The sequence below is a fragment of the Muntiacus reevesi genome, chromosome X (genome assembly GCF_963930625.1).
Source record: "Muntiacus reevesi chromosome X, mMunRee1.1, whole genome shotgun sequence".
Taxonomy (NCBI): domain Eukaryota; kingdom Metazoa; phylum Chordata; class Mammalia; order Artiodactyla; family Cervidae; genus Muntiacus; species Muntiacus reevesi.
The window spans coordinates 33,276,612-33,289,451 of NC_089271.1; the positions used below are offsets into that span (position 1 = coordinate 33,276,612).

At 40.8% G+C, this 12,840-nt stretch overlaps 2 protein-coding genes across 2 annotated transcripts; one reads left to right on the forward strand and one right to left on the reverse strand.

The window, feature by feature from the left end:
- Nucleotides 1-156: 156 nt before the first annotated feature.
- LOC136154071 (E3 ubiquitin-protein ligase RLIM-like) lies at nt 157-3,716 on the forward strand. The gene is made up of 2 exons (XM_065916292.1): nt 157-400; nt 2,065-3,716. The coding sequence occupies exons 1-2, from the start codon at nt 157-159 to the stop codon at nt 3,714-3,716; spliced, it is 1,896 nt and encodes a 631-aa protein (XP_065772364.1).
- Nucleotides 3,717-6,011: 2,295 nt separating this feature from the next.
- Nucleotides 6,012-9,008, reverse strand: LOC136153519 (zinc finger MYM-type protein 5-like). The gene is given in 3 exon segments (XM_065915444.1): nt 6,012-7,894; nt 7,897-8,155; nt 8,395-9,008. Coding segments are annotated over 3 exon segments (2,007 nt in total). The 5' UTR covers nt 8,890-9,008; the 3' UTR covers nt 6,012-6,641.
- Between the last annotated feature and the right edge of the window lie 3,832 nt (nt 9,009-12,840).

Below are 12,840 nucleotides of genomic sequence, written 5' to 3' on the forward strand. Positions count from 1 at the left end.
TAGCGGAGCAGCGGGGAACCAAGCCGGACCGTTATCTGACCGAACGTGTTCCGGTCGCTCCCGGGCAGAAGCAGAAGCTGAAGAGAACTTGACTGTGGTTGTTGCGTTTCAGCACTATATCATGAAATTCAGATAATTTTCCACTTGTTCATCGAGATGGAAAGCTCAGATTCCGACGATGAAGAAGACAGAGTTTCAGTCCGACGCAGAAGTCAGATAGACCGATTGGCTCGAGAAGGTGATTACTACAGATTCGTAAGTGATCTGAGTGAAGAAGATTACATACTTATGAGGGACAACAATTTGCTCGACCCGCTAGGTGAAAGTACGGAAGAAGAGTTGCTGAGGAGACTTCAATTAATAAAAGAAAACCCACCACAAAACTCAGATGAAAATACAGGTATATTTCTCTTTGGGGGGAATAGGATGGGATGAAAAATGAACTTCACAGTATTACATAATCACTTCATAATAGTAAATAGTAAACATACAGAAGTGGCACAAATTATTTGGTAAGGAACTTCTCATAAAAAAAGAACTGACATTTACTTGATTTGCCGTGAGAACGCCAGAGTAAGTTTTTCGTTTTTTCCTGATTCACATTTGGATTGTTTTAATTGGGAAACAGTGTGAAGTAGACTATTGGTTTTTGTTTGTTTTATGCTTTTGTACCTCAATGGAAAGTTCCTCCTATGTCCCGAATTATTTTCTCTATCGATGAAACTGAAAGTCACTCACTCGTGTCCAGACTCTTTGCAACACCATGGACTGTAGAGTCCATGAAATTTTCCAGGCCAGAATACTGGAGTGGAGGGGATCTTCCCAACGCAGGGATGGAATCCAGGTCTCCCACTTTCCAGGTGGATTCTTTATCAGCTGAGCCACAAGGGAAGCCCAAGAATACGGTAGTGGGTAGCCTATCCCTTCTCCAGCGTGGATCTTCCCTAATTGAACAGGGGTCTGCTGCACTGGAGGCAGATTCTTTACCAACTGAGTTATGAGGGAAGCCCTCTCTATCCATATACATGTGTTAAAAAAAAAAAGCAAAAAGAAATATTTTATATTCTAACCAAGTAGTTCTCAACTGGAGACAGTTGTGCTCTCCCCCACCCCAAGGGACATTTGACAATAGCTGGAGATATTTTTGGTTGTCACAGAGGGAGGCATGGGTGTTACTAGATCTAGTGGGCAGAGGCCAGAGATGCTGCCAAATATGACCCAACACACAGGGTAGCTCCCCAAAATAAGAATGGCCCAGTGCCAAAATGTAAATAGTTCTAAGGCTAAGAAACCCTGCTGGAACCTCAGATCTGGTGCCTTCTCTTCCAGTGTGAAATAGAGGATTTTACTATCTAATGAAGAGGATACTATAACACTTTGGTTCTTGAATATGGTCTTTTATGGGCCATGCTAGGTTCAGTCTATTCATTTAATCTGACTTTCAGCTTAATGCCAGTTAAAAACCTTGGTAATATTAAGAAGTATTCAAAATTCAAATACTTTTAAACCTATAATCTTTGTTTATATTTGGGCAATAATCTTATATTGTAAAACAACTTATACATTATCAAAAGCATATAAGAGTCTAGGAGTAGTGATGTTGGAGATGAATGAGAATTAGACAATAACATCAATTGAATTAAAATACTAGTACTGTATGTTAACTGGTGTTTACCTTGTAGAATTGCTTTAGTGTATTGTCAGTGGCCTGAAAAAAAAATGTTGTCTCTTGACATGCCTCCCACAGTGGCATACAGGGCTGTGTATATGAAGAAATATTGAAAAACAGACTTCCTTCAGATACCCTTTGTAAAAACTCTCTAAATTTATCTAGGATTAGTGTACTCTTTTTCAGATAGAATTGAAACTTCCCTGCCTTTACTTATAAATCTAGATAATAAAGCTTTTAAAGTATTAACTCTGTAAATGTGAAATTAGTTGAAAACATCTGAGTGTTTAAGTTCTCATTTTTGTTTGCTTTTTAAACCAAGTTTCAGAGTTATGATGGTTCCAATTTTGGTAGTTCTTTTATATCCCCTCCCCTCCCTTTTTTTAAATTAACAGATAGAGGAGATGCTTCAGATGATGTGTCTAGTGATGATCCTCTACTAGACTGGCTTACCACTTTCGGACAAACTGAAAATGTGACAAGTGAACAAAAAGAAAATCAGTCTTGGAAAGAAGAGAGCCAAATTAGTGCTAACAGTGATGAGCTCAGATTTGGCTTAGAAAGAAATCTTGACCCTGATGATGAGAACTCAAATCCAGAGAATGAATGTGTAGCATCTGCAAAACTTCCCAGAAGAGAAGATATGGAAGACAGCCAAAGGCAAGTGGAAAGTCCACAATCTGAGTCACTATTTATAAGACCATCTACACCAGAACAAGATATGACAGAAACATTAATGGAATTCCCACCGACGAGAAGTCAGAGAAGACTAAGAAGTAGGAGCCCAGTCTATAGGAGAACCAGAGCAAGGACTGACAGTTGGTCACCTCCACATTCACTGTGGGAAATTTTTCAAAGAATTAATGAAGATATACCATCTCAGACTTTTAAGCAACCTCTCATAAGTGAGAATGAGAGATTTTCTAGAATTGGGCATGAAGAAACTTTGAGACAGCAAATGCCTGGACATGAGTTGCAAAATAGGGATCTTATTGGAACTTCTAAAACTAGGAATGCTGTTCATGAAGAATGTTATTCAGACACAACATGCAGTAGTGAATCTTGGGAAGTGATGGAAACAAATCCAACCACTCCCTTCAATCTTGAAGTGGAACGAGTTCATTATCAAGCATGTTCTCAGAGAGACAGCAGAGTTAGTAGAACTCAGTTAACATCTGACTCACCAAACAACACTATCACTTCAGAAAGTGAGCAGGAACTGAAGCCTATGTTTTCACATACTGACAAGGCCAATGAGAGTGCTTATGTCAATACCTTCAGAAATCCTGCTCATAGAGTTTTAAATACTAGCTTAAGTGATACAACGTCTGTTTCAACTCAGAGTACATTATGGCCGACAATACGAGGATTTAGTAACTCAAGTAATCTTATGGACAGTGACAGTAATTTAGAGCATAGTGTCTCCCCTCCAAGTGAATACATAGAAAGGGCAGAGTCACCAAATGAAAGACAGGGACCCAGTGGTAGTGATAGTCGACCTGGTTCTGCTTCAAATGCTAGATATGATCCTGATTCAAGTTTAATAGTGATATCAGACTCAAGCCCCTATTCGATTTCCAGCTCTGCATCCAGTCCTATATTAATTTCTAGCTCAAATGATGAAGATTCAGAAACTGGCTCTCTGATCTTGGAAGAGAGTGAAGAAAGAATCTTATCAACAGGCTTATCAGACACCAGGCAAGAAGGTGGACGAATGACCCCAATAATATTTGATGATAGTGACTCTTGGCCCTCCCTTAATCTGGATCAGTTTTTCCTCCTAAATGAAGATGACCCATACGAACTTACAGGACTTACCAAAGCACAGATTGACAACTTGGCTTTGAGATCTTTTGGAGAGAATGAAGAATTTAAAGCCTGTAGCATTTGTATCACAGAATACACCAAAGGCAACACACTACGCATCCTACCTTGCTCCCATGAATTTCACGATCACTGCATTGATCACTGGCTGGCTGAGCACATAACCTGTCCGATTTGTCGTCGGCCAGTAGTGGATCCCTCTGAGGCAGATAATTCCATGTGAGACCTGAATTGTCAGATATATAAAGTGTTACGGTTTGGAAAACAGTCAGCTGCCTCATGTCCACTTTTAGAGTTATCTATGTTAAAATATAAAAATCTGAATCTATATGTAACAATCTGAACTGAATTATTGTTCCTGAAGAAATTATTGAGCTTTCCCCAATTTCTGTTTCATAACGAAAGGAAATATTAAAAAGTCAAACAGTGTTGTTCTGACAATAAAAATGAGTTACACACCATAGCAGTGCACTGAATTTCAATAGAAACGTAGTATGTGCACTGGGTTGCAATATTCCTGATGCCATGAGAGAAATGTTCTAATATGATATAATCAATCCAGATAGATCCTAGTAGTATCATCTAGTCATATAAATCCCAGATATCTCTTGGCCCTGTTCAATCCTGGTTGTGCATGCAAAGAAACTGGAACCCAACTAAATGATTAAGAAGCAATTTAAGACTGCATTAGAGTCATTCACATAAAGAAGACATGTTATTTTCATAGAACACCATAAAAAGCTTTGAAACCCTTCTCTTCCTATCTCCCTCCAGCAGTTTATCTCACCCTCCTAATACTACCTTAATGTTTCCCCTATTCCCCACTACCAATGTATTAGTCACAATCCAACCAAAAGCTGATGGCACACTTTAAAAGAGTGATGGAATATCATTTAATGAGGTGAATAAAATGTGAAAATAATGAAGAGAAACCAAGAGATGATGAAGTACCCAGAGGGTAGCAACTGAGAAGCCAGTATTAGAACCCCCAGGTTTGAAGGGGCATAGAGAGATGATAATTCCTGCAACCCCAAATGTCTTAAGAGGTGTAGTAGAAGTCCACCCAGCAAGAGCTATAAGCTGAGAAAATGGCAGCCACTGCCAATCCAAACTTTTGGAGTGGGTGCATCACAGAAATGAATACCCTTACCTTCTTTCCTCCTAACTTCTAATCTTTTTTCAGTAGTTCACATTAGCCAAATTTAACCTGAAGGACTGATGCTGAAGCTGAAGCTCCAATACTTTGGCTACCTGATGGGAAGAACCAACTATTGGAAAAGACCCTATTGGCCAGTACAAAAAATTTTCCTTAACATTTTCCATCCTGGTGAGATTACATTGTACTACAACCTATGGCAACAACCATAACTTTGTATAATGTGCAACCTGTACAAATGCAGGTTGTGTTAAGTATAAACCTGCTCTAACAATTTAAAGTCAGAAACATCAGTTCAGTTCAGTTGCTCACTCATGTCCAACTCTTTTCCACCCCATGAATTGCAGCACACCAGGCCTCCCTGTCCATCACAAATTCCCGGAGTTTACTCAACCTCATGCCCATCGAGTCGGTGATGCCATCCAGCCATATCATCTTCTGTCGTCCCCTTCTCCTCCTGCCCCCAATCTCTCCCAGCATCTGGGTCTTTTCCAATGAGTCAACTCTTCGCATCAGGTGGCCAAAGTATTGGAGTTGCAGTTTCAACATCAGTCCTTCCAATGAACACCCAGGACTGATCTCCTTCAGGATGGACTGGTTAGATCTCCTTGCAGTCCAAGGGACTCTCAAGAGTCTTCTCGAACACCACCATTCAAAAGCATCAATTTTTCGGTTATCAGCTTTCTTCACAGTCCAACTCTCACATCCATACATGACCACTGGAAAAACCATAGCCTTGACCAGACAGACCTTTGTTGACAAAGTAATGTCTCTGCTTTTTAATATGCTATCTAAGTTGGCCATAACTTTCCTTCCAAGGAGTAAGCATCTTTTCATTTCGTGGCTGCAGTCACCATCTGCAGTGATCTTGGAGACCAAAAAAATAAATTCTGACCATGTTTCCACTGTTTCCCCATCTATTTACCGTGAGGTGATGGGACCAGATACCATGATCTTAGTTTTCTGAATGTTGAGCTTTAAGCCAACTTTTTCACTCTCTTTCACTTTCATCAAGAGGCTTTTTAGTTCCTCTTCACTTTTTGCCGTAAGGGTGGTATCATCTGCATATTTAAGGTTATTGATATTTTTCCTGGTAATCTTGATTCCAGCTTATGATTCTTCCAGCCCAGCATTTCTCATGATGTGCTCTGCATATAAGTTAAATAAGCAGGGTGACAATATACAGCCTTGACGTATTCCTTTTCCTATTTGGAACCAGTCTGTTGTTCCATGTCCAGTTCTAACTGTTGCTTCCTGAGCTGTATACACGTTTCTCAAGAGGCAGGTCAGGTGGTCTGGTATTCCCATCTCCTTCAGAATTTTCCACAGTTTATTATTTTTTTTTAACTTAATATATTTTTATTTTAATATTTATACCAACAATATATTTTATATTTGTAACAACATAAAAATAGGTATATTCTGTATGCTTATAGTTTTCAGATGACAACAAAAGCTACAATATTTATAAATTAAATTAAAACAAAACCAATAAAACACAAATTAACCACCTTAATTCATTTAACATAACAAATGATGCTGCTTTGTTCAAATAATAACATTTTGCTCAAATGAAATAAACCACAAGTATTTGGTTTACTAGCAAAAAGCTGCAGCTTCAGATCCCATTCTATTTCTAAATAACAATACGTGTTCACATATGTATCTTGTTCAACTGGTATTGATAAATTCAAGCCTTTTTCTCCCTCTTTCAAGATAATCAGAACAAAATATTGATCACACCGGTCAAAAGTCAGTCCTGAAATGCCCATTTTAAAAGATGTGAACTGAAAGACTGAAAAGATCAACAATTGCCTTCTCTGGAATGGACATTAATCACAAGAACCTGGAGCAGAAACCATCTTTACAGGTTAACTTGCTATGATACTCATTACTAATGAGCGGAGGAAGCACTCAGTCTGGGAGCCTCAGCACAAAGGACAGACTATCAGGGTACAGCTCTGAATAAGTATTCGACCTCTTCATGTCATGTCAGATCAGGTCTAAGGTGTACAACAGCTTCATACCATCCTTCCCCTCCCTCTCCTGTAATCTGTGTTCTGAAGCTTCAACAATTTTACTTGTTTTCAAATCAGATTTCAATTTTGAATATTTAACACTATTGTTGATGTGCATTTCACTCTCCTCGTGTTTGCTAAGAATATGTGATAAATGCTGCCAATCTCTGCACCCATTCTCATTCTTCAGTTGATTTTTTCCCTCTCCAAAGAGTTTGCAATACAGACAAAACACAGAATCTTTCAAAGTCGAATAAAGTAACCAGGATCTAGTGGTTTTCTCACCATTTGCAAGAATTCTTGTATAGTAAGTTTCTGAAAACTTCCTCCCTGTACTGTCTTTTGGGAAGTTAAAATTTCTTACTTGAGGTGGATCATTTTCAACTAGAGTGTTCCTCTGTTTAATACTCAAAATTCGGGGCCATGTACCTGGATCTGCAGAAAGCACAACTGAAATAACAGAGTCTTCTGATGGTTTCTCTCCCAGTTGCTCTTGAAGTTTATCAGCTATGCCTGGTAAATTCACATTCTGTTGGACCACTGATGTGTCTGGGCTACATTCTGCTGAAACCTGTAGTTCTGAAGTCTTTTCCTTTATTTCTGATATTTCTTCTATTTTTTCCAGAAGTATATTCAATGATCCATATAATTCTCTTTCATTTTCTTCTCCAACAGCATTCCTTTTTCTGTTTTCTGATGCTAATACTTTTTTTAAGTTTGTTTCCATCATCTGTTTATACTCGTTAACACAACTTTGGCAGCAAAATCGCATCTGCTGACCTTCAACGACCAGGACATTGTTCCTAGCTCCTTTGCCGGGCAAGTACTCGCCGCACTGCTCACAGCAGTTCATCACTAGACCATTGGCTAGCCTGTACTTGTTAAAGCACTGGTTACTGCACAGTTTGTGTGTCACATTGTTAACGCTGACTTCATGCTGAGTCTCTGTTAGTTTATTACAGATTGTACATCTTGATTTGTTCAGAACTCTTTTTCGAAGATTCTGGCTGTCTTCATAGGGAGACAAACTAGACGTACTACAACATTTTGGGAAGGGTTCACTTGACTCCCCTTGAGGAACAACAGTAGCTTTTTTGGTAGGTGCATCTTTTTTACATGTCACATTGCGTTTCTTTGGAGTACGCTTATGAGAGAAGGAAGAAAGGCAGGTGGTAGAACAGAAGAGGTGAGCTGATCCTTTTCGCTGATAAGCTGTCTGTCCCTTCTTAAAGGTTTTTTGCAGTTTGCACAAGTGATTTTAGCTGCTTTAGTGGGTTGCTGTTGGGCAGAAGGCTGGAAAATCTGTTTAGGAAGCGAGGCCACTGGTGATAAAGAATCCACCCCTGGCTGTTTCTGATTACGGGGAAAGGATGCTGACTGGGAGATCCAAGAATCAGGACTATGATGAGTTGTAAATCCTCCATTCTGAAATTCACCTCCTGCCACATTCATTCTACCAGGATTAAAAGGTCCTACTGCAGTCTTGGTCTGTGAAGTTAAAGACGGGGTGTATGTTTGCATAGTAACACCAAAATTACTTGACTGAAGTCCTTTAGCGACATCTCCCAAGTTGGAATTCTATAGTGATGTTATATTTGTAATCATTTAAGTTCATATCTCGCCCATCATTCAGAGCTTAAAACCTGCTTCTAAAGTTGTAACATTAGTAATATGAATTTCAGAGTGGATTCTGTAGTGATAACACCATTACCCATTCCTGCATTTACCTTACTTCTTGAAAGACTGGAAGTGGAGAAATCCAAATCTTTGGTTCTGTTTTTAGTTCCAGGAAATCCCCATTCAATAAAACTGGGAGAAACTGTCTTTTCCCTTCCATTTGTTTCCATGTCCTCTTCATCATCAATAACAATTGTCTCACTTATATTTCCCTTCTGAGAATCCAAATATCTTGAGGAAGGAAGAATTACAGAATAATGTCCTAGAAGCTTTTTATTTCTTGATGCAGGAAATACAAAATGTCTTTGATCAGCTATTACTGGAGCAGAAATTGAAGGAGGTTGTATAGATTCAATAAACACAACATCATCATCATCACCATCATCACCTTCCACCAATGAGTTTCTAGATCTATTAACTAAAGGACTAGCTGCGTCACCAAATGAGTCTCCTACATCCATGAGACTAGCTGCCATGGCTTTACTCCCTAATAAGATAGGAGTCTGTTCAGTCAAGTCTAATCTTCCTGCTGAACATTCATCCATGTCAAAGAACCGTGGACGCTTTCCCCCTTAATTACTATCACCGAACTATCACCAGACTGTCCTGAAGGTGATTCCTGGCCCCGGTTCTGGCTGCGGCTCCGCGGAACAAACTTCCCCGCCCCCAGCCCACCCCTCTTCGGCAACACGCGCGACTCCATTCTGTCCAGTCCCGGCTTTAGCGCTGGTGAGGAGGCAGAGGCGGCGCCCGAGGCGCCGCGGCCAGACCTCTTTCCACAGTTTATTGTGATCCACACAGTCGAAGGCCTTGGCATAGTCAATAAAGCAGAAGTAGATGTTCTTCTGGAACTCTTGCTTTATCAATGATCCAGCAGATATTGGCAATTTGGTCTCTGGTTCCTCTGCCTTTTCTAAAACCAGCTTGAACATTTGGAAGTTCTCAATTCACGTATTGCAAGCAATTTGAAGAGTAAACCCTGGGTCTTTATATGTACATGTGTGAGTAGTGTGTGTGTGTGTGTGTGTGTGTGTGTGTGTGTGTGTGTGTGTGTGTTGATTCATGAAATGTTAGGGAGAAACATGGTATGATGGAAAGAGCAATGGCACCAGAGACATGGGTTTAAAATTCTATACCCGTCACTCTCTTGCCATGAAACTTTAAAAGCTCATTTAATGACCCACTAAATGTTTTTTCATTTGAAAAAGAATGAGGCATTTTCCAGCTTTAAAGTTTGATGGTTACATGGTCACTTTTAGTTTCAGCTTTTTAAGACTGAAAGTGAAAGTGTTAATTGTTGGGTCATGTCTCTGACTCTCTGCAAACCCACTAGGCTGCTCTGTCTGTAGAATTCTCTAGGCAAGAATACTGGAGTGGGTTGCCATATCCTCCTCCAGGGGATCATGCCTTCTCAGGAATAGAACCCATGTCTCCCACATTGCAGGCAGATTCCTTACTGTCTGAGCCACCAGGGAAGCCCCTTTATAAGACAACCCATCTAAATAAACTCTCAGCTATTTCTAAATTTCCAAGTATATACAGATAACTGATTACTTATGACCTCTCACTGACAGGCCTATTCCACTCAAATAAAGCCAACTACACTACAGAAATATACTCAATCTGTCTGGGATACAGAACTAAATATCTATCCACTCACTGTGTGAGTATATACACTTAATAAAATGCTCTGTAGTAGTGATGACTGTGGTCTTTAGTGTCCCATGAACCTAAAAATGTTGGTTAATAAGTTAAGTTAGTTGCTCAGTCATGTCCAACTCTTTGCGACCCCAAGTACTGTAGCCCGCGAGGCTCCTCCATACATGGAATTTTCCAGGCAAGTATATCAGAGTGGGTTGCCATTTCCTTCTCCAGGAGATCTTCCTGACTCAGGGATTGAACCCGGGCCTCCAGCATTGCAGGCCAATTTTTACCATCTGAGCCACCAAATATGTTGGTTAAAGAAGTAAAATGTAGATTCCACTGTTTATCATTTAAATGAGACTGATTTTTATGAAGGTTACTGATAGAAAAATATGTTTCTGAGGGGGAGGAGCTAAGATGGCAGAGGAATAGGATGGGAAGACCACTTTTTCCCCTACAAATTCATCAAAAGAACATTTGAATGCTGAGCAAATTTCACAAAACAACTTCTGACCGCTAGCAGAAGACATCAGTTGCACAGAAAAGCAGCCCATTGTCTTCGAAAGGAGGTAGAACAAAATATAAAAGATAGAAAGAGACAAAAGAGCTAGGGATGGAGATCCGTCCCAGGAAGGGAGTCATAATAGAGGAATTTTCCAAACACCAGGAAACCCTCACACTGGTGGGTCTGGGGGAAGTGTTTGAATCTCAGAGGGCAACCTAACTGGGAGGAAAAATAAATAAAACCCACAGATTACATGCCTAAAAGCAAGTCCCAGCAGAAAAGTACCCCAGATGCCCGCATTCACCACCAGCAAGTGGAGGCAGAACAGAGAGGAGCGGGCAGCATTGCTTAGGGCAAGGACCAGGCCTGAATGCCCTGAGGGCAATCAGAGGGAGCTAACGTGAGATAGCATCTTAAACTGTGGGATAGCAAGCGAGAGAGAGAGAAAATTAACTGGCCCGAACAAACTGCCGGCCCTTTCGCAAAACAAAGGACTGAGCAAGTCCAGAGAAGAGCTAGCTGGCTGCAGACAGCCCATCCCCCACCGGAGGCAGGAGGCAGGGGGGAGAGGAAAGGGGCAAACTCGGCCCCAGAGATGGCACCCCAACCAAACTGCAAATAGGCTCCCAGTTTCTAACCAAAGACTTCATGAGATTCTAGATGGTCGACATCTGCTGGGAGGGTCGCCGTTAGAGGCCAGCTCCTGAGAACAAGGTGCACTCACCCGACTGGCGCGCACGGAAACTGAGGCTGGGACTGGCAGAGGGGAGAAGGTGCACCACACCCGGGGAGAGTGCGCCCGTCAAGCTCCTGGCTGCCTGAGCTGCTTGGGCAGGGGAAGGCACAAAACGCAGGCCCAACCGAGTCCTCGCTTTTGTGGAATACCCGAAAACTGGAACCGCACACAACGCAGGGCCCGCTCCATATAGAGCAGCCGGGAGCCTGAGCTGTGTAGATGGGGAAAGCACACACCTGTGAGCGGGGGCAAACCCAGTGTGACCAGAACACTGTGAGTGCTCCCCACACACGCCACTGAGATTTGTCTGCAGTGCCCCTCCCTCCCTGCAGCACAACTGACCAAGCGAACCTGAACAAGAGACCACATCCGCCGCCTGTGTCAGGGCAGAAATTAGACACTGAAGAGACCGGCAAACAGAAGCCAAATAAAGGGAACCAATTCAGAAGTGACGGGTGCAACATATTAAAATCCCTGTAGGTAACACTGACTATACCGGAAGGGGCCTACAGATATAGAGAACTGTAAGCTACAATGAGGAGCTATCTGAAACTGAACCAAATCCACACTGACCGCAACAGCTCCAGAGAAATTCCTAGATATATTTTTAATTTCTTTTTTAATTAAGAAAAATTTTTTTCTTTTTTTTCTTTTTTCTCTTTTACTTTCTTTTAAAATTCCCTATTACTCCTCCATTACTCCTGAACTTTCATTTTCATATATTTCTCTATTTTATAATTAGAAAACATTTTTTTCTTTTTTTATTTTTTTCTTATTTTCTTTTAAACTCCTATATTACTCCTCTATTACTCCTAAATTTTCATTTCCATTTCACTATAACCTTGCAAAAAAAAAAAAGAAGACACCCTATTTTTGAACCAAACTTCATACATACTTCTAAAATTTTTTTGTGTCTTTGTTTTTAATATTGTATCTTTAAGAGTCTGAACTCTACTCTAGAATTTTAATCTTTGTTTTCAGTATTTGATATCAATATTGGAAATTTAAGAACTCAGTACCCATTTTTACTCAGGAGTGTGTTGATTACTCTCTCCCAATTTTGACTCTCCGTTTTCTCCCTCAGATCACCTCTATTTCCTCCCTCCCCCTTCTCTTCCCAATCCAATTCTGTGAATCTCTGTGGGTGTCTGAGCAATGGAGAACACTTTGGGAACAGAGAACTGTGTAGATCTGTCTCTCTCCTCTTGAGTCCCCCCTTTTCTCCTCCTGCTCATCTCTATCTGCCTCCTCCCTCTCCTCTTCTTCATGTAACTCTGTGAACCTCTCTGGGTGTCCCTCACGGTGGAGAATCTTTTCACCATTAACCTAGAAGTTTTATTATCAGTGCTGTATGGATGGAGAAGTCTTGAGACTACTGAAAGAATAAGACTGATCCAGAGGCAGGAGACTTAAGCCCAAAACATGAGAACACCAGAAAACTCCTGACTACAGGGAATATTAAGTAATAAGAGACCATCCAAAAGCCTCCATACCTACACTGAAACCAACCATCACCCAAGAGCCAATAAGTTCCAGAGCAAGACATACCATGCAAATTCTCCAGCAACGCATGAATTGATAGTCCTGAGCGTCAACATACAGGCTGCCCAA

Coding starts and splice junctions, on each gene's coding strand:
- LOC136154071 (XM_065916292.1), top strand. CDS start 157: ATGGAAAGCTCAGATTCCGACGATGAAGAAGACAGAGTTTCAGTCCGA. Junction 401..2,064: donor AAACTCAGATGAAAATACAG/GTATATTTCTCT, acceptor TTAAATTAACAG/ATAGAGGAGATGCTTCAGAT.